General features: G+C 48.9%; 1 protein-coding gene across 1 annotated transcript in view; it reads right to left on the bottom strand.

The window, feature by feature from the left end:
- LOC115204762 (dmX-like protein 2) overlaps positions 1-20,936 on the bottom strand; it is a 103,499-nt gene that overhangs the window by 54,605 nt on the left and 27,958 nt on the right. The window contains exons 14-31 of the mRNA XM_029770469.1: positions 20,379-20,500; positions 16,518-16,607; positions 16,061-16,169; positions 15,644-15,763; positions 11,875-12,087; positions 11,332-11,603; positions 10,807-10,979; positions 10,509-10,728; positions 8,556-9,026; positions 7,512-7,841; positions 7,108-7,227; positions 6,706-6,841; positions 5,837-5,947; positions 4,690-4,859; positions 4,417-4,514; positions 4,043-4,208; positions 1,163-1,427; positions 280-485 (exon numbers count right to left, since the gene is read on the bottom strand). Coding sequence (XP_029626329.1) covers positions 280-485; positions 1,163-1,427; positions 4,043-4,208; positions 4,417-4,514; positions 4,690-4,859; positions 5,837-5,947; positions 6,706-6,841; positions 7,108-7,227; positions 7,512-7,841; positions 8,556-9,026; positions 10,509-10,728; positions 10,807-10,979; positions 11,332-11,603; positions 11,875-12,087; positions 15,644-15,763; positions 16,061-16,169; positions 16,518-16,607; positions 20,379-20,500 — 3,392 coding nt within the window. The remainder of the gene's footprint in view (positions 1-279; positions 486-1,162; positions 1,428-4,042; positions 4,209-4,416; positions 4,515-4,689; positions 4,860-5,836; positions 5,948-6,705; positions 6,842-7,107; positions 7,228-7,511; positions 7,842-8,555; positions 9,027-10,508; positions 10,729-10,806; positions 10,980-11,331; positions 11,604-11,874; positions 12,088-15,643; positions 15,764-16,060; positions 16,170-16,517; positions 16,608-20,378; positions 20,501-20,936) is intronic.

Below are 20,936 nucleotides of genomic sequence, written 5' to 3' on the forward strand. Positions count from 1 at the left end.
TGGCAAAGAGGGACTTTGCAATTAATTGCAATTCATCTGATCACTCTTGATAACATTCTGGAGTATATGCAAATTGTCGTCATACAAACTGAGGCAGCAGACTTTGTGAAAATTAATATTTGTGTCATTCTCCAAACTTTTGGCCACGACTGTACAGCTATAATACAATATTGTTTTCTAAGTTGTCAACTTTGTGTTATCTTTGATGCTTCTGAATGCATTGTATCCATGTGTGGTTGAATTGTGTTATTAAATGATTGATTAAAGCAAATCAAAGACCTTGAAGTGTGCGTTGGCGGTGGTGAAGAAGAGTTTGCGTTCGATGAGGTTGATCTCGTCGACGCTGCTCTTCTCCGAGGTGAGGCCTAGTGATGATGTCACAGCACCCTCAGGGGACGCGTAGTGGCGGCGGATGATCAGGGGGTGTGTCCTCAGGTAGTTATAGAAACTAAATACCACTGGGTTACACGACTTCACCATCACATCTAGGGGGGGTTAGAGAGGGGAAACATGAGGGAGAGAGGAGGGGAGGGGAGGGAGAGAGGAGGGAGAGGGAGAGGGGAGGGAGAGGGAGAGAGGAGGGGAGGGAGAGAGGAGGGGAGGGAGAGAGGAGGGAGAGAGGAGGGGAGGGAGGGGGAGAGAGGAGGGGAGGGAGAGAGGAGGGAGAGGGAGAGAGGAGGGGAGGGAGAGAGGAGGGGAGGGAGAGAGGAGGGAGAGAGGAGGGGAGGGAGGGGGAGAGAGGAGGGGAGGGAGAGAGGAGGGAGAGGGAGAGAGGAGGGGAGGGAGGGGAGGGAGGGGGAGAGAGGAGGGGGAGAGAGGAGGGGAGGGAGGGGGAGAGGGAGAGAGGAGGGGAGGGAGGGAGGGGGAGAGAGGAGGGGAGGGAGAGAGAGGGGAGGGAGAGAAGAGGGAGAGGGAGAAGGGGAGGAGAGAGGAGGGAGGGTAGGAGAGATGAAGGGAGGGAAGGGGAGAGATGAGGGGAGGGAGGGAGGGGGAGAGATGAGGGGAGGGAGGGAGGGGGAGAGATGAGGGGAGGGAGGGAGGGGGAGAAAGTAAGAGGTAGATAGAGGTCAATGCAAATCAATCCAGTTAGAATATAGCATCAGCTTTCAGCTGAAACATCCCTGTCCTCTCTGAGGGTGTGATCTACCACCATGCTACTCACCTGGGTTCTCATCATCCTCTTTGGGGATGCACTCTAGCAGCGTGTCCAGGGCCTTGGTGTAGTCCTTCATGATCCAGAAGGCTATGCTGCGTAGGAATGGGTCCGGGTGTAGTTTGGTGCAGTGGTACCCCGACCCGTCCCTCTGGCAGCCCAAAACCTTCTCATACAGGACGGCTTGGCAGGTGGAACTGCTCTCATAGTCAGCCTCGTACAGCCTGGCTACTACCATGGCCAACTGGATATCCTCCATCTTCTCCAAGCACACCTAGAGGTGAGGGACAGTTAGAGGAGAGGAGAAAGAAGACAGTACAGTTAGAGTAGAAGACAGTACAGTTAGAGTGGAGGACAGTACAGTTAGAGTAGAGGACAGTTAGAGTAGAGGAGAAAGAGGACAGTACAGTTAGAGTAGAGGACAGTTAGAGGAGAGGAGAAAGAGGGCAGTCCAGTTAGAGTAGAGGACAGTTAGAGTAGAGGAGAAAGAGGACAGTACAGTTAGAGGAGAGGACAGTTAAAGTTGGCCTGTGTTCCATAAGGAATATCCAGTGCCTTGCAAAAGTATTCACCCCCTTGACATTTTTCCTATTTTGTTGCATTACAAAATGGATTTAAATGGATTTTTATTTGGATTTCATGTAATGGACATACACAAAATAGTCCAAATTGGTGAAGTGAAATGAAAAAAATCACTTGTTTGAAAAATGTTAAACTGAAAAGTGGTGCGTGCATATGTATTCACCCCCTTTGCGATGAAGCCCCTAAATAAGATCTGGTCCAACCAATTACCTTCAGAAGTCACATAATTAGTTAAATAAAGTCCACCTGTGTGCAATCTAAGTGTCACATGATCTGTCACATGATCTCAGTATATATATATATATATATATATATATATATATGGTGTACACACACACACACCTGTTCAGAAAGGCCCCAGAGTCTGCAACACAACTAAGCAAGCAGCACCATGAAGACCAAGGATCTCTCCAAACAGGTCAGGGACAAAGTTGTGGGGAAGTACAGATCAGGTTGGGTTATAAAAAAATATCCGAAACTTTGAGCATCCCACAGAGCACCATTAAATCCATTATTAAAAAATTTAAAGAAAATGGCACCGCAACAAACCTGCCAAGAGAGGGCCGCCCACCAAAACTCACGGACCAGGCAAGGACGGCATTAATCAGAGAGGCAACAAAGTGACCAAAGATAACCCTGAAGGAGCTGCAAAGCTCCACAGCAGAGATTGGAGTATCTGTCCATAGGACCACTAAGCTGTACACGCCACAGAGCTGGGCTTTACAGAAGAGTGGCCAGGCCAGAAAAAAGCCAATGCTTAAAGAAAAAAATAAGCAAACATGTTTGGTGTTCGCCAAAAGGCATGTGGGAGACTCCCCAAACATATGGAAGAAGGTACTCTGGTCAGATGAGACTAAAATTGAGCTTTTTGGCTATCAGGGAAAATGCTATGTCTGGCACAAACCCAACACCTCTCATCACCCCGAGAATATCATCCCCACAGTGAAGCATGGTGGTGGCAGCATCATGCTGTGGGGATGTTCTTCATCGGCAAGGTCTGGGAAACTGGTCAGAATTGAAGGAATGCTGGATGGCGCTAAATACATAGAAATTCTTGAGGGAAACCTGTTTCAGTATTCCAGAGATTTGAGACTGGGACGGAGGTTCACCTTCCAGCAGGACATTGGCCCTAAGCATACTGCTAAAGCAACACTCAAGTGGTTTAAGGGGAAACATTTAAATGTCTTGGAATGGCCTAGTAAAGACATATCCCAAGAGACTTGCAGCTGTAATTGCTGCAATAGGTGGCTTTAGAAAGTATTGACTTTGGAGGGGGTGAATAGTTATGCACGCTCAAGTTTTCAGTTTTTTGGTCATTTCTTGTTTGTTTCACAATAAAAAAATATTTTGCATCTTCAAAGTGTATGGCAAGTTGTGTAAATCAAATGATACAACCCCCCCCAAAAAAATATATTTTAATTCCAGGTTGTAAGGCAACAAAATAGGAAAAATGCCAAGGGGAGTGAATACTTTCGCAAGCCACTGTAAAGGCCTAGTAAGTAAGTGACAAAGTAGAGGACAGTTGGAGTAGAGGACAGTTGGAGTAGAGGACAGTTGGGGTAGAGGACAGTTGGAGTAGAGGACAGGTGGAGTAGAGGACAGTTGGAGTAGAGGAGATAGAGTTCCACACCAGGCACTGTCCACACATCAAGCAGGTTCTGCATGTGCAGGGTTTACAACATAGACTTACTAAGAAACCTGACAACCATAGATTTATTCAGGGTCTGTCTCCTGCTGGACTAAAAACGCTGTTCAACGGCAAATCAAGGTTCAAGGTTTAGACTGTTTGCTAAAACTGACTAAACAGTAAGACTCATGGCTAAGACAGACTAAAATGATGAACGTGTGATCTAGTGTTCTCCTCAATGATGCCCTTTTGAACCGACTGTCTGGTAAACTATCCCCAAACACTTACAGTAGGAACCCATTCCCCCTCTAGGCAGTGTCCTGCTATCAGCATGTTGAGACTGTGCTGTTGCACCCTCAGCCCAAGGTAAAGTAACCCCAACATTTACGTAGCTAACCAGCCCCACAACCTTATCTTTCAGGTTTAGACTAGAGCATTCACACACACAGCTGTAGAGTCAATGACTGTAGAGTCATTGACACACCTCCTAGTTGACTTCCATAAACATTGGTCTGTGCCAGGTTTCCATGGCGAGGACGATGTCACAACAACAGACAATACAGGTGCAGCTGAAGTAGGTCTAAACTAGGAACAGTCTGTCTGTCTGTCTGTCTGTCTGTCTGTCTGTCTGTCTGTCTGTCTGTCTGTCTGTCTGTCTGTCTGTGTGTGTGTTTCCGGACCTCGACAGCGTCTTTCAGGGAGCCAGCCAGCAGGAAGAAGGCAGCAGCCTGTTCAAAGCGCTGTTTCCCCAGCAGAGAGAAAGCGTTCTTCAGAGCTGCTTTACGCCAGCGGTCCTCACTGAAGTTATTCTTAAAGAATACCGTCATCTTCTCATCACGCTGAGACCTAGAGGAGAGGAGGAAGAGGAGGAGAATATAATATACATTATTTACCTACGTACATCATTCATGTAATTGCGTTCTGACACATGGATAAACATAAAATGTGGATTTTAAAGAAAAGTCCAGGAGAGGAATAACTAAACAAAAAGGTGGGACAACACAAACTGATCTGGGATCAGGCTAGAGGTCCAGGTGTGTTCCAGGTGTGTTACCTGAACAGGCCCCAGAGAACAGCCTTCTTCTTCATGGCCAGGTAGAACAGAGCTGCATCTAAAGGATCGTTGTTCTTCTGGAACGCTGCTTTACCCACCTACACACAGATCAACCAATCAAACCATGAAGACCAACCAATCAATCAATGATAGGAGTTCAGGCCACACCATCCCCTACCTTCTCCACCATCCCCTACCTTCTCCACCATCCCCTACCTTCTCCACCATCCCCTACCTTCTCCACCATCCCCTACCTTCTCCACCATCCCCTACCTTCTCCACCATCCTGCGTAGGGTGTTGATGTTGCGTATCCACCAGCCCACCCCTACAGCCCGTAGCTCAGACCACTGAGGGTCTCCTCTCTGCATGGCCGGGATCATATTCAACATCTCCTCCTCAGCCTCCGAGTGGAACGCCCACGCAAAGTGACACGTAGACAGACCTGGAGGGAGACAGGTGACTGTGTTCAGAGAGGAGAGAAAAGGTTGCTTTGCTTCAGTGCTTGATTGTTGCTTGTTTTAGTAAAACATACAAAAAGGAGGGCACAGGGCCCAGAGAGAGACAACATATCTGGACCTGGGAGGAACAGGGCCCAGAGAGAGACAACATATCTGGACCTGGGAGGAACAGGGCCCAGAGAGAGACAACATATCTGGACCTGGGAGGGAACAGGGCCCAGAGAGAGACAACATATCTGAACCTGGGAGGGAACAGGGCCCAGAGAGAGACAACACATCTGGACCTGGGAGGAACAGGGCCCAGAGAGAGACAACACATCTGGACCTGGGAGGAACAGGGCCCAGAGAGAGACAACACATCTGGACCTGGGAGGAACAGGGCCCAGAGAGAGACAACATATCTGGACCTGGGAGGGAACAGGGCCCAGAGAGAGACAACACATCTGGACCTGGGAGGGAACAGGGCCCAGAGAGAGACAACACATCTGGACCTGGGAGGGAACAGGGCCCAGAGAGAGACAACACATCTGGACCTGGGAGGAACAGGGCCCAGAGAGAGACAACACATCTGGACCTGGGAGGGAACAGGGCCCAGAGAGAGACAACATATCTGGACCTGGGAGGAACAGGGCCCAGAGAGAGACAACATATCTGGACCTGGGAGGGAACAGGGCCCAGAGAGAGACAACATATCTGGACCTGGGAGGGAACAGGGCCCAGAGAGAGACAACACATCTGGACCTGGGAGGAACAGGGCCCAGAGAGAGACAACATATCTGGACCTGGGAGGGAACAGGGCCCAGAGAGAGACAACAAATCCACTGCAAGTCCTCCTACATATCCAATACCAGATCAATGTCTCAGTATAATGTACCAATAAGATTCTCTACGACCCTCTCCATCACAGCTCAGAAAGACAGATTGTGAAGCAGGAGTGTGTGTGTGTTTGTGTGTACCATACCTTGGTGCAGCAGCTGCATGCGGTACAGTGGGGGTAGAGAGGTGAGGAGACAGGTGTGTAGACGCATGGCTAACAGGTACCTCAACCCACACTCATCCAGGGCCTCACCACCTAGACAGAAACACATTATTAACACATGGGTTAGTGTAGCACATTAACTCACACACACTGATCAGATGGAATCAGATGGTGCCGGTCTTTCCCATTCATTTGGGAGAAAGCAGCTTCCTGCTAAGACTCCACACCCGATGGAGAGGGTTGAGGGATCTCGCCGTCCTCCTCTACCCATCCATACAAAGAGATGAAAACACTGATTTAGGAATCAGCCCTTTAAATGTCTTCCACTCTATGTGCCTGGTCCTCCTCCCTAAATGCTACCCCATTTCCTATATAGTGCACTACTTGTTCATGGTAGCATGGTAGTTCAATGTGCCTCATAGTCCTGTGTCTTAGTGTGTCTCGTCCATGAACCTTTTAACCTTCTCTCCCTCTTCCGCCCCTCTCTCTCCCTCCCTCTCCCCTCTCAATCTCTCCCTACCCCCTCTCAATCTCTCTCCCTACCCCCTCTCAATCTCTCCCTCTCCTTCTTTCTCTCCCTCTGCTTACTTAACAGAGGAACAACCTGCTAAGGTCTCATTCTCACTTCCCCCTTAAAGACTAAATAACATCTATACCAGACTGATACTGGAGGTGAAAAGACAAAGATAACTGTCAGTGTGTGTGTTTATATCAACCATTAAGAACACGTAATCAGGGAACAACTCTGACTAGACTAATGACATTATATTTCTATTTGTTTTGCCTAATAGACCATGGTCAGGTAAAACATGGCCCAAGTCACAGACAACCTTCCTCTCTCTGAGACTGACCTGTGTACTGTTTGTCAGTGGAGCTGCTGACCTCTGAACTGGTGGTAGCTACAGTATCAGCTAGAGCCACCAGAAACATCTGTTCCAACCTGGTCAGACCTGGAAGACTGGAATGCATCAGCTGACTAGATAACACCTGGAGGGAGGGAGGAGGGAGAGAGGGAGGGAGGAGGGAGAGAGGGAGGGAGGAGGGAGAGAGGGAGGGAGGAGGGAGAGAGGGAGGGAGGAGGGAGGGAGGAGGGAGAGAGGGAGGGAAGGATGGAGAGAGGGAGACAGATTAGCAGAGACAAATGACTGTATTAATCACAGAAGCAATATATTTACTTGACAAACAATTAAACCAGACACTAACATCTAAACCATCCACAAGCTGGTAAGTAAAAAAATGTTGTTGTTGTTTACCTGTGCGTGTTCTGGTCCGAAGTAGGTGGGTCCGTACTGAGACAGGTTGATGAATCTAGACTTCTTCTCTACTTTCTCTGTAGCGAAGCTCACAAAGTCATCTGTCGTCACCGCCTGCAACTGAGGGAGGGAGCCAACGACTAGATGATTGACTGGTTGACTGATTATTGATTTGGGTATAACAGGGAAGATTACATCTGGACCCAGAGGTTAACACATGGAGGGGTCATATGGTTCCAACAAACATTTACTGCATAGCTTGTCTTTAGGTAACAGAATATCAACATTATACAACAGAAAATAAACCAACAGAATCTGTGAAGAACCTGTTGAGCATCTACACACTTAGGAACTATGATTCTATGTGTCACTGAAACATCCAGCTGAAACCTGAATCCTCTTACCTGGAACAGGTCTGTGTACTGATCTCCTCCTGTCTTCCTCGCCCCCTCTACCTCGGCCACCTTCCCTCCCTTCGCCCCCTCCTCTCCTCCCTTATAGGAGGTGTCCAGGTCAGCAGAGAGCAGAGCGTAGAGGGGTAGAGGGGGAATGGAGTTGATTTCTGTGTAATCTCGTCCCCCGTCGCGACCGGCCACGATGGTGTCTTTAGCCGTACTGCCGCTCACACTGATTGTCCGGGACAGGTGGCGTCTGGTTCCACCCTCACCTGCCTCCACGTCCCTCACCACAGCCACCTCCCCAGCGATACACTTCACCAGGTGGGACAGGATGGCCTGAAGAAGAAGAATAACCATCTTCCTCATCTTCCTCATCCGTGGCAGAGACATTAATATAGTCATCGACGGCATCATCGCCATCATCATTGTCATCATAATCACAGTAGTCATGTTGTTGTCATCATCATCATGACATTCTATGACTTCTCAAGAAGTTGTCTGGTCACTTCAATAAATGTATCTTGGTTGCAAACATTTATAAAGTGGACAGGCAGATGGAAGAACAGCCAGCCAGCCATGCAAGCAGCCAACCAGCCAGCCATGCAAGCCCACCCACCAATCAGACAAACAGCCAACCAGACATTCATCCACCACACCCATCCACCCAGACCCACCGACCGACAGCCAACCAGACATTTGTCCACCACACCCATCCACCCAGACCCACCAGACAGACCGACAGCCAACCAGACATTCATCCACCACACCCATCCACCCAGACCCACCAGACAGACCGACAGCCAACCAGACATTCATCCACCACACCCATCCACCCAGACCCACCAGACAGACCGACAGCCAACCAGAGATTCATCCACCACACCCATCCACCCAGACCCACCAGACAGACCGACAGCCAACCAGACATTCATCCACCCCACCCATCCACCCAAACAGACAGCCAACCAGCCATCTATTCTTCCATCCACCAACACACCCAGCCAAACCCAGCCAGACACCCATCCACCCAGACCAGTCAGTCAGACCCACCTTGGCGCGGCGGACCTTCCCCAGGTCCATGAGCTCCAGCAGCTGTGTTGGATGGTACTGAGGCAGGGTGGGGGACAGGGAGTGGGCTGCCTCGAACAGACCCCCCTCCTGCAGCCCCGCCGGCGCCTGGAGAGCCTCGTCGATTGCCACGTTGCCCTCAAACACACTCTTGGACCGGGCGCGCCCCTTGAACGCCGATGAGGATCCCCCCGTGGTTGCATTGGTGTCCGTCTGCCCCCCGCCCCCTCCAACCCCCCCGGCGATGTTATCTTCAGAGGAGAGGCTGTCCCCCTCGGCCTCGCCGGGCTTGTGGTCCTGGCGCCACTGGGCGTACACGTGCATCTCACAGTCCATACCCACCACCAGGATGCCGTCCCTCACCCAGGACAGGGACACGGGCAGGGAGGGGGTGCCATCTACAGAGGAGAGCAGGTCCACAGTGCGCAGCAGGATCCAGCGTGAACGGATACCCTGTTTCACATTAGATTAGGTTAGGTTAGATTAGGTTAGGGATGCAGGGGGGTAATAATAATGATTATTATTATAATAATAATGTTTATTATCCAGACGCTTTCATTAGGCTCTGGTCAAAAGTAGTGCACCAATTAGGGAATAGGGTGCCATTTTGGTAGCCTGACTTCTCACCCTAAATTCTTCCACTGCTCTGTCGTTCACTACATACAGTACTTTAGTCTGAGACTGACAACATTGAAGTTGTTTGTTGTGAGGATGGGCACGAGGGGCTAACCAATCAGAGTATCAAAGCCAATGACACATTTTGAAACCAGTGCTTTACACACTCTGGTGGAATACCAATGGGTTTCTGGACCAATCACTGCCCCGTTCGGTGACGGGTCAGGGAGGGACTCAGTTCCAGACTCATTGTGGAGAAGAAACTAACGTCCGTGGGCGTGGCGTTTGGCATGAAGCAAGGAGTCTGACTAGCTAGGCAACCATTTGGGACGCACACTTGAAAACTTGAATGTCCTCAAAGAGGCAAGTCATTTAGCAGCATACACAACACATACAGACAGAACCACATGCTAACAAACAGCAGATGTACCAGCAATACACAGTAGACTAAATGTGTGAAGAATACAAGGTAGTGTAGGTTACGGAAGTACCTGTTTGATCCTGACTTTGGGGTGTGTGTGTGTGTGTGTGTGAGCGTGTACCAGTTTGATGCTGACTTTGGGGTGTGTGTGTGTATGAGTGTGTACCTGTTTGAACCTGACTTTGGGGTGTGTGTGTGTGTGAGCGTGTACCTGTTTGATCCTGACTTTGGGGTGTGTGTGTGTGAGCGTGTACCTGTTTGATGCTGACTTTGGGGTGTGTGTGTGTGTGTGTGTGTGTGTGTGTGTGTGTGTGTGTGTGTGTGTGTGTGTGTGTGAGCATGTACCTGTTTGATCCTGACTTTGGGGTGTATGTGTGTGTGAGCGTGTACCTGTTTGATCCTGACTTTGGGGTGTGTGTGTGTGAGCGTGTACCTGTTTGATGCTGACTTTGGGGTGTGTGTGTGTGTGTGTGTGTGTGTGTGTGTGTGTGTGAGCATGTACCTGTTTGATCCTGACTTTGGGGTGTATGTGTGTGTGAGCGTGTACCTGTTTGATCCTGACTTTGGGGTGTGTGTGTGTGAGCGTGTACCTGTTTGATGCTGACATTGGGGTGTGTGTGCGTGAGCGTGTACCTGTTTGATGCTGACATTGGGGTGTGTGTGCGTGAGCGTGTACCTGTTTGATGCTGACATTGGAGTGTGTGTGCGTGAGCGTGTACCTGTTTGATGCTGACTTTGGGTTGGGTGTGTGTGTGAGCGTGTACCTGTTTGATGCTGACTTTGGGTTGGGTGTGTGTGTGAGCGTGTACCTGTTTGATGCTGACTTTGGGTTGGGTGTGTGTGTGAGCGTGTACCTGTTTGATGCTGACTTTGGGTTGGGTGTGTGTGTGAGCGTGTACCTGTTTGATGCTGCCCCCTAGAGGTAGGGTGATGATCGCCACCCCGTCCTTGCTTGCGGTCTGTTCGTTGACCACGCCCGAGATGCGACCGTACATGAGGATATTGGATCCCACCCCCACCGTGAGGATATGAGACCCATCCTCTTTGGACAGCCAGTCCAGGTGGACGTAGTGTTTGATGTTGGGAGAGTGGTGGTCGCGACTCATGTACAGGTCAGACCTACAGAGAGAGGGGGTTAGTCATTTTAGAGACTTACAGACACACACACACACACACTCACACACACCCCACCAGTACCTGCTGTACACAAAGAGGTTGGAGTCTACACTGACTCCAGGGTCCAGGGTAGAGGAGGGCCTAGTGAAGTCATCCAGGTGGAGGGTCTGCTCCAACACCCACTCAGACCCCCCCGTAGACTCACACTCAAAGATGGACACGTGCATGGAGAAGTCCCCTGCTGGACCATGGCTCTGGAGAGAGGGAGGGAAGGAGGAAGGTACACACTTCATTAAACAGTCAGGTTAAATGCAAAAATACTAAATGTCTGAGGGAAAATGAACAATGAAGTATTGTACATTTTAGTCATCAGATGTTCTCATCCAAAACCATATCTAGACACAGAACCACAACCACTTCAGGTAAAACCTTCAACAAAATGACTGATAAAGATTAAACTGTATTTTTTTACATTCCTCAGGGCCAGAAATGAAAAGCAATGTGCTTGAATTCAGACAGGTGAACTACACTGCACTTAAACAGAATATGCACTAATCCAATGAGCCATTAACTTGAGTGGAGCGTACAGTAAAAGTCCTGTCCTACCTGTCCCGGGATGTGTCCGGGCCGGGCCTGTTTGAAGGACACGGCCAGTCGTCCAGTGTAGGAACAGGACACGGCTACAGGACGTCCTGGGACACACACAGCACTGTTGTTATCCTCCTCCTCGTTGAGTAGAGCCCAGGGCTCCCAGTGATAGACCCTGCTCTCCCCCTCCACAGAGCAGCGCCAGAACCGGACACGGGAGTCAGAGCAGGTGGTGACGATCAGATAGGGGGCCAGACACACAGGGTAGATGGACGACGAACTCAGGTGACCTGGAGAGAGAGGGAGAGAGACAGTATAGAATAACTGTTACAAAAGAATCAGACTAACTCAGATGACTTGAAGACATGGAGGACAATGCCATATTAAATTGTTAAGATCCAGTCCCTGGCTTGGGAGGCGTTTCAATTTTCTATGATGTGCTGTTGGTTTTAAAACTTTTACTTTGGAATACATTACATTTTGACTGTTTTCACAAATATGTAAAAGTAAAGTTATTAGTCTACCTGTGGAGGGTGTGTGTGTGTGTATATCCATCCGTACCTGCGGAGGGCGTAGCCCTGGTCACCTCCACCCCAACAGGCAGGTCCAGGCGGTGGCTACAGACCAGCTTGGAGCTGAGGATCAGTTTGCTGGCTGACTGCAGGTTCGCTGTGGAGGCTGAGCGGGGGAGAGGGGAGGAGGAGGTGTCAGCTGTACTCTGTTGGAATGGGATCGTCAGCTGAGACTGGTACGACCTCTCTGGGACCGGATCATCTAAACACAGAGCGAGAGAGACAGAAAGAAAACTTTATTGTTCATATAGTCATCTCAACAACAGAGAAAAAACTTTATTGTTCACAATATTATCTGAACAAACTGTCCAAACTGTTATCTAAACAAACCAAGATTTTTTTTTTAATCTTCAACACAATCAATATACAAACTACACAGGCCTCATTGTGTATACTAATCCGCCGCACTACTCCGCTACACCGGAGACCGCCGCACTACTCCGCTACACCGGAGACCGCCGCACTACTCCGCTACACCGGAGACCGCCGCACTACTCCGCTACACCGGAGACCGCCGCACTACTCCGCTACACCGGAGACCGCCGCACTACTCCGCTACACCGGAGACCGCCGCACTACTCCGCTACACCGGAGACCGCCGCACTACTCCGCTACACGGGGTACCGCCGCACTACTCCGCTACACCGGAGACCGCCGCACTACTCCGCTACACCGGAGACCGCCGCACTACTCCGCTACACCGGAGACCGCCGCACTACTCCGCTACACCGGAGACCGCCGCACTACTCCGCTACACCGGAGACCGCCGCACTACTCCGCTACACCGGAGACCGCCGCACTACTCCGCTACACCGGGGTCCGCCGCACTACTCCGCTACACCGGGGTCCGCCGCACTACTCCGTTACACCGGGGTCCCGCCGCACTACTCCGTTACACCGGGGACCGCCGCACTCCGTTACACCGGGGTCCGCCGCACTCCGTTACACCGGGGTCCGCCGCACTCCGTTACACCGGGGTCCGCCGCACTCCGTTACACCGGGGTCCGCCGCACTCCGTTACACCGGGGTCCGCCGCACTCCGTTACACCGGGGTCCGCCGCACTCCGTTACACCGGGGTCCGCCGCACTCCGTTACACCGGGGTCCGCCGCACTCCGTTACACCGGGGTCCGCCGCCACTCCGCTACACCGGGGTCCGCCGCACTCCGTTACACCGGGGTCCGCCGCACTCCGTTACACCGGGGTCCGCCGCACTCCGTTACACCGGGGTCCGCCGCACTCCGTTACACCGGGGTCCGCCGCACTCCGTTACACCGGGGTCCGCCGCACTCCGTTACACCGGGGTCCACCGCACTCCGTTACACCGGGGTCCACCGCACTCCGTTACACCGGGGTCCACCGCACTCCGTTACACCGGGGTCCACCGCACTCCGTTACACCGGGGTCCACCGCACTCCGTTACACCGGGGTCCACCGCACTCCGTTACACCGGGGTCCACCGCACTCCGTTACACCGGGGTCCACCGCACTCCGTTACACCGGGGTCCACCGCACTCCGTTACACCGGGGTCCACCGCACTCCGTTACACCGGGGTCCACCGCACTCCGTTATACCGGGGACTAATGTACATTACTCTATTATACCGGGGACTACTGTACTCTATTATACCGGGGACTACTGTACTCTATTATACCGGGGACTACTGTACTCTATTATACCGGGGACTACTGTACTCTATTATACCGGGACTAATGTACATTACTCTATTATACCGGGGACTACTGTACTCTACTATACCGGGGACTACCGTACTCTATTATACCGGGGACTACTGTACATTACTCTATTATACCGCAGCACTACTGTACATTACTCTATTATACCGGGGTCTACCGTACTCTATTATACATACCGGGGTCTACATTACTTTATTATACCGGGGACTACTGTACATTACTCTATTATACCGGGGACTACTGTACATTACTCTATTATACCGGGGTCTACCGTACTCTATTATACATACCGGGGTCTACCGTACTCTATTATACATACCGGGGTCTACCGTACTCTATTATACATACCGGGGTCTACCGTACTCTATTATACATACCGGGGTCTACCGTACTCTATTATACATACCGGGGTCTACCGTACTCTATTATACATACCGGGTCTACCGTACTCTATTATACATACCGGGTCTACCGTACTCTATTATACATACCGGGGTCTACCGTACTCTATTATACATACCGGGTCTACCGTACTCTATTATACATACCGGGGTCTACCGTACTCTATTATACATACCGGGGTCTACCGTACTCTATTATACCGGTCTACCGTACTCTAGTTATACATACGGGGTCTACCGTACTCTATATACATACCGGGGCTACCGTACTCTATTATACATACCGGGGTCTACAGTACTCTATTATACATACCGGGGGTCTACCGTAACTCTATATACATACCGGGGTCTACCGTACTCTATTATACATACCGGGGTCTACCGTACTCTATTATACATACCGGGGTCTACCGTACTCTATTATACATACCGGGGTCTACCGTACTCTATTATACATACCGGGGTCTACCGTACTCTATTATACATACCGGGGTCTACCGTACTCTATTATACATACCGGGGTCTACCGTACTCTATTATACATACCGGGGTCTACCGTACTCTATTATACATACCGGGGTCTACCGTACTCTATTATACATACCGGGGTCTACCGTACTCTATTATACATACCGGGGACTACCGTACTCTATTATACCGGGGACTACCGTACTCTATTATACCGGGGACTACCGTACTCTATTATACCGGGACTACCGTACTCTATTATACCGGGACTACTGTACTCTATTATACCGGGACTACTGTACTCTATTATACCGGGGACTACTGTACTCTATTATACCGGGGACTACTGTACTCTATTATACCGGGGACTACTGTACTCTATTATACCGGGGACTACTGTACTCTATTATACCGGGGACTACTGTACTCTATTATACCGGGGACTACTGTACTCTATTATACCGGGGACTACTGTACTCTATTATACCGGGGACTACTGTACTCTATTATACCGGGGACTACTGTACTCTATTATACCGGGGACTACCGTACTCTATTATACCGGGGACTACCGTACTCTATTATACCGGGGACTACTGTACGTTACTTTATTATTCTGAAGTCTACTTTACTATATTACATTGCAGTCTACTCACCCACACAGGCCTAGGTTAGGTTGTGGTTAGGTTGTGGTTAGGTTGGGTCAGGGTTGTGGTTAGGTACTCACCCACACAGGCCTAGGTTAGGTTGTGGTTAGGTTTGGTTGTGGTTAGGTTGGGTCAGGGTTGCGGTTAGGTACTCACCCACACAGGCCTAGGTTAGGTTGTGGTTAGGTTAGGTACTCACCAACACAGGCCTAGGTTAGGTTGTGGTTGTGGTTAGGTACTCACCCACACAGGCCTAGGTTAGGTTGGGTTGTGGTTAGGTACTCACCCACACAGGCCTAGGTTAGGTTGGGTTGTGGTTAGGTACTCACCCACACAGGCCTAGGTTAGGTTGGGTTGTGGTTAGGTACTCACCCACACAGGCCTAGGTTAGGTTGTGGTTAGGTTAGGTACTCCCCCACACAGGCCTAGGTTAGGTTGGGTTTTGGTTAGGTACTCACCCACACAGGCCTAGGTTAGGTTGTGGTTGTGGTTAGGTACTCACCCACACAGGCCTAGGTTAGGTTGGGTTGTGGTTAGGTACTCACCCACACAGGCCTGCACGGACTGTAGGTGCAGGTGCCACATCTGCAGCACAGAGTTCATGTTCAGGTCCTTCTCTATGACAACCAGGAAGAACTTCTCAGAGAACGGAGTAGGGTGGTACTCTGGAGAGGAGAGAGAAACACAACAACGTTTTTACAAGTTCTTCAGTTCAGTCATCCACTCATTCATCAATCCATCCATCCGTCCGTCTATCCATCCATCCCATCCTGAGTTGAAGGAAGGTCAGTGTGTAGAGCTCTGGGTCCTCCTGAGGCTAATCATGTCATTCATACATTAAACAATTCATAATTCATCCATCCATCCATTCTTCTGTCCATCCTTTCGCACCCTCAATTCTCTGTCCCTCCCTCCCTCTCTGCTTTCTCTCTCTCTTCCTCCCTCCCTCCAACCTCCCGTACCCTCGGTAGAAGGGTAGGATGTAGTGTAGAGCTCTGGGTCCTCCTGAGGTTTATACCCCAAAATAAAGTCCTCCTGGAAGACATGAAGGAGCTGGGTGGTCGATCCACACTATAGAGAGAGAGAGCGAGAGAGAGAGTGTAATGTGAGTAATGTTTACTGTTCATTTTTATTGTTTATTTCACTTTTGTATATTATCTACTTCGCTTGCTTTGTCAATGTTAACATATGTATATAAGGTAAAATACTTTCGCTGTGCACCACCATTTACCTGTGACTAGATTAATGATATAGCATGATCTCTTGACTTACTGCTTAGATAAAAAGACAGGTGTGGTTAAGGGCCTGTAAGTAAGCATTTCACGGTAAGGTCTACACCTGTTGTATTCGGCACATGTGACAAATAACATTTGATTTGCCTTACTGCTTAGATAAAGAGACAAGATAGGTATTTCTTACCTGGTTAGTGATGACATCTAGTTCTATGATGCAGCCTGGTCTGGCTGTCGACTGCTGGCTCACTATATTAAATACCTCTCCTACTAGTTTCTATGGAGAGAGACACAGAGAGAGAGACACAGAGAGAGAGACACAGAGAGAGAGACACAGAGAGAGAGACACAGAGAGAGAGACACAGAGAGAGAGAGAGAGAGACATACACACACAGACAGAGAGACACAGATAGACAGAGAGAGAGAGAGAGAGAGAGAGAGAGAGAGAGAGAGAGAGAGAGAGAGAGAGAGACAGGGGGGGGGGGTTACCAAACAGATTCTTTAACCAGCTACCTTGAAGCTTTAAAGTTCCGGTCCCTTCAGTCTCAGGGTTTCACTGTTAATCTGACTGAGGACATCTGTACGTGTCTGTCTCTGTGTTTACTTACTGAGGTCTCAGGGTTTCACTGTTAATCTGACTGAGGACATCTGTACGTGTCTGTCTCTGTGTTTACTTACTGAGGTCTCAGGGTTTCACTGTTAATCTGACTGAGGACATCTGTACGTGTCTGTCTCTGTGTTTACTTACTGAGGTCTCAGGGTTTCACTGTTAATCTGACTGAGGACATCTGTACGTGTCTGTCTCTGTTATTACTTACTGAGGTCTCAGGGTTTCACTGTTAATCTGACTGAGGACATCTGTACGTGTCTGTCTCTGTGTTTACTTACTGAGGTCTCAGGGTTTCACTGTTAATCTGACTGAGGACATCTGTACGTGTCTGTCTCTGTGTTTACTTACTGAGGTCTCAGGGTTTCACTGTTAATCTGACTGAGGACATCTGTACGTGTCTGTCTCTGTGTTTACTTACTGAGGTATCAGGGTTTCACTGTTAATCTGACTGAGGACATCTGTACGTGTCTGTCTCTGTGTTTACTTACTGAGGTATCAGGATTTCACTGTTAATCTGACTGAGGACATCTGTACGTGTCTGTCTCTGTGTTTACTTACTGAGGTCTCAGGGTTTCACTGTTAATCTGACTGAGGACATCTGTACGTGTCTGTCTCTGTGTTTACTTACTGAGGTCTCAGGATTTCACTGTTAATCTGACTGAGGACATCTGTACGTGTCTGTCTCTGTGTTTACTTACTGAGGTCTCAGGGTTTCACTGTTAATCTGACTGAGGACATCTGTACGTGTCTGTCTCTGTGTTTACTTACTGAGGTCTCAGGATTTCACTGTTAATCTGACTGAGGACATCTGTACGTGTCTGTCTCTGTGTTTACTTACTGAGGTCTCAGGGTTTCACTGTTAATCTGACTGAGGACATCTGTACGTCTCTGTCTCTGTGTTTACTTACTGAGGTCTCAGGATTTCACTGTTAATCTGACTGAGGACATCTGTACGTGTCTGTCTCTGTGTTTACTTACTGAGGTCACAGGATTTCACTGTTAATCTGACTGAGGACATATGTACGTGTCTGTCTCTGTGTTTACTTACTGAGGTCTCAGGGTTTCACTGTTAATCTGACTGAGGACATCTGTACGTGTCTGTCTCTGTGTTTACTTACTGAGGTCACAGGATTTCACTGTTAATCTGACTGAGGACATCTGTACGTGTCTGTCTCTGTGATTACTTACTGAGGACTCAGGGTTTCACTGTTAATCTGACTGAGGACATCTGTACGTCTCTGTCTCTGTGTTTACTTACTGAGGTCTCAGGGTTTCACTGTTAATCTGATTGAGGACATCTGTACGTGTCTGTCTCTGTGTTTACTTACTGAGGTCTCAGGGTTTCACTGTTAATCTGACTGAGGACATCTGTACGTGTCTGTCTCTGTGTTTACTTACTGAGGTCTCAGGGTTTCACTGTTAATCTGACTGAGGACATCTGTACGTGTCTGTCTCTGTGTTTACTTACTGAGGTCTCAGGATTTCACTGTTAATCTGACTGAGGACATCTGTACGTGTCTGTCTCTGTGTTTACTTACTGAGGTCTCAGGATGTCACTGTTAATCTGACTGAGGACATCTGTACGTCTCTGTGTTTACTTACTGAGGTCTCAGGATTTCACTGTTAATCTGACTGAGGACATCTGTACGTCTCTGTGTTTACTTACTGAGGTCTCAGGGTTTCACTGTTAATCTGACTGAGGACATCTGTACGTGTCTGTCTCTGTGTTTACTTACTGAGGTCTCAGGATTTCACTGTTAATCTGACTGAGGACATCTGTACGTGTCTGTCTCTGTGTTTACTTACTGAGGTCTCAGGATTTCACTGTTAATCTGACTGAGGACATCTGTACGTGTCTGTCTCTGTGTTTACTTACTGAGGTCTCAGGATTTCACTGTTAATCTGATTGAGGACATCTGTACGTGTCTGTCTCTGTGTTTACTTACTGAGGTCTCAGGGTTTCACTGTTAATCTGATTGAGGACATCTGTACGTGTCTGTGTTTACTTACTGAGGTCTCAGGGTTTCACTGTTAATCTGATTGAGGACATCTGTACGTGTCTGTCTCTGTGTTTACTTACTGAGGTCTCAGGGTTTCACTGTTAATCTGACTGAGGACATCTGTACGTGTCTGTCTCTGTGTTTACTTACTGAGGTCTCAGGGTTTCACTGTTAATCTGACTGAGGACATCTGTACGTCTCTGTCTCTGTGTTTACTTACTGAGGTCTCAGGGTTTCACTGTTAATCTGACTGAGGACATCTGTACGTGTCTGTCTCTGTGTTTACTTACTGAGGTCTCAGGGTTTCACTGTTAATCTGACTGAGGACATCTGTACGTCTCTGTGTTTACTTACTGAGGTCTCAGGATTTCACTGTTAATCTGACTGAGGACATCTGTACGTGTCTGTGTTTACTTACTGAGGTCTCAGGGTTTCACTGTTAATCTGATTGAGGACATCTGTACGTGTCTGTGTTTACTTACTGAGGTCTCAGGGTTTCACTGTTAATCTGATTGAGGACATCTGTACGTGTCTGTCTCTGTGTTTACTTACTGAGGTCTCAGGGTTTCACTGTTAATCTGACTGAGGACATCTGTACGTGTCTGTCTCTGTGTTTACTTACTGAGGTCTCAGGGTTTCACTGTTAATCTGACTGAGGACATCTGTACGTCTCTGTCTCTGTGTTTACTTACTGAGGTCTCAGGGTTTCACTGTTAATCTGACTGAGGACATCTGTACGTGTCTGTCTCTGTGTTTACTTACTGAGGTCTCAGGGTTTCACTGTTAATCTGACTGAGGACATCTGTACGTCTCTGTGTTTACTTACTGAGGTCTCAGGATTTCACTGTTAATCTGACTGAGGACATCTGTACGTGTCTGTGTTTACTTACTGAGGTCTCAGGGTTTCACTGTTAATCTGATTGAGGACATCTGTACGTGTCTGTCTCTGTGTTTACTTACTGAGGTCTCAGGGTTTCACTGTTAATCTGATTGAGGACATCTGTACGTCTCTGTGTTTACTTACTGAGGTCTCAGGGTTTCACTGTTAATCTGATTGAGGACATCTGTACGTGTCTGTCTCTGTGTTTACTTACTGAGGTCTCAGGGTTTCACTGTTAATCTGACTGAGGACATCTGTACGTGTCTGTCTCTGTGTTTACTTACTGAGGTCTCAGGGTTTCACTGTTAATCTGATTGAGGACATCTGTACGTGTCTGTCTCTGTGTTTACTTACTGAGGTCTCAGGATTTCACTGTTAATCTGACTGAGGACATCTGTACGTGTCTGTCTCTGTGTTTACTTACTGAGGTCTCAGGGTTTCACTGTTAATCTGACTGAGGACATCTGTACGTGTCTGTCTCTGTGTTTACTTACTGAGGTCTCAGGATTTCACTGTTAATCTGACTGAGGACATCTGTACGTGTCTGTGTTTACTTACTGAGGTCTCAGGGTCTGACAGTTCGTCCAGTAGTTTCCTGGCGTCCACCACAGCCTGGTAGAGACGCAGGTTCTTACCGTCTGACGCTACGAAGCACGCACTGGAACTGTTACAGTACGTACCTGGAGATAGAGGGGAGAGATGCTGTTTTAAATGTGAGCGCTCTGACTAAGGTCCTGCATGTAGTTACTATATACGCCCAATAAAATTTCAAACTTCAACTTGAAGCCCTACAGGTGTCGCCAAACCACCCCTTGACAATCATTGAGTACTTCACCAGTACCTTGTCTGAACATGTGATACACACATGGACACCAGTTATACATTATATACATCCTCCAACAATACACTTCAGAGCACACTAGAAATGGCTTCTGTATTGCAGAGTGTGTGTGTGTGTGTGTGTGTGTGTGTGTGTGTGTGTGTGTGTGTGTGTGTGTGTGTGTGTGTGTGTGTGCGGCTGAGTGCTAACCTAGCACAGAGCTGGGTACCAGGGTAGGCAGCCATGCTACATTGGAGAAGGCTGATGTGTGCATGGATTCCTGTGTGTGTGTGTGT

Source organism: Salmo trutta, chromosome 12 (genome assembly GCF_901001165.1).
Source record: "Salmo trutta chromosome 12, fSalTru1.1, whole genome shotgun sequence".
In the NCBI taxonomy this organism is placed as follows: Eukaryota; Metazoa; Chordata; class Actinopteri; order Salmoniformes; family Salmonidae; genus Salmo; species Salmo trutta.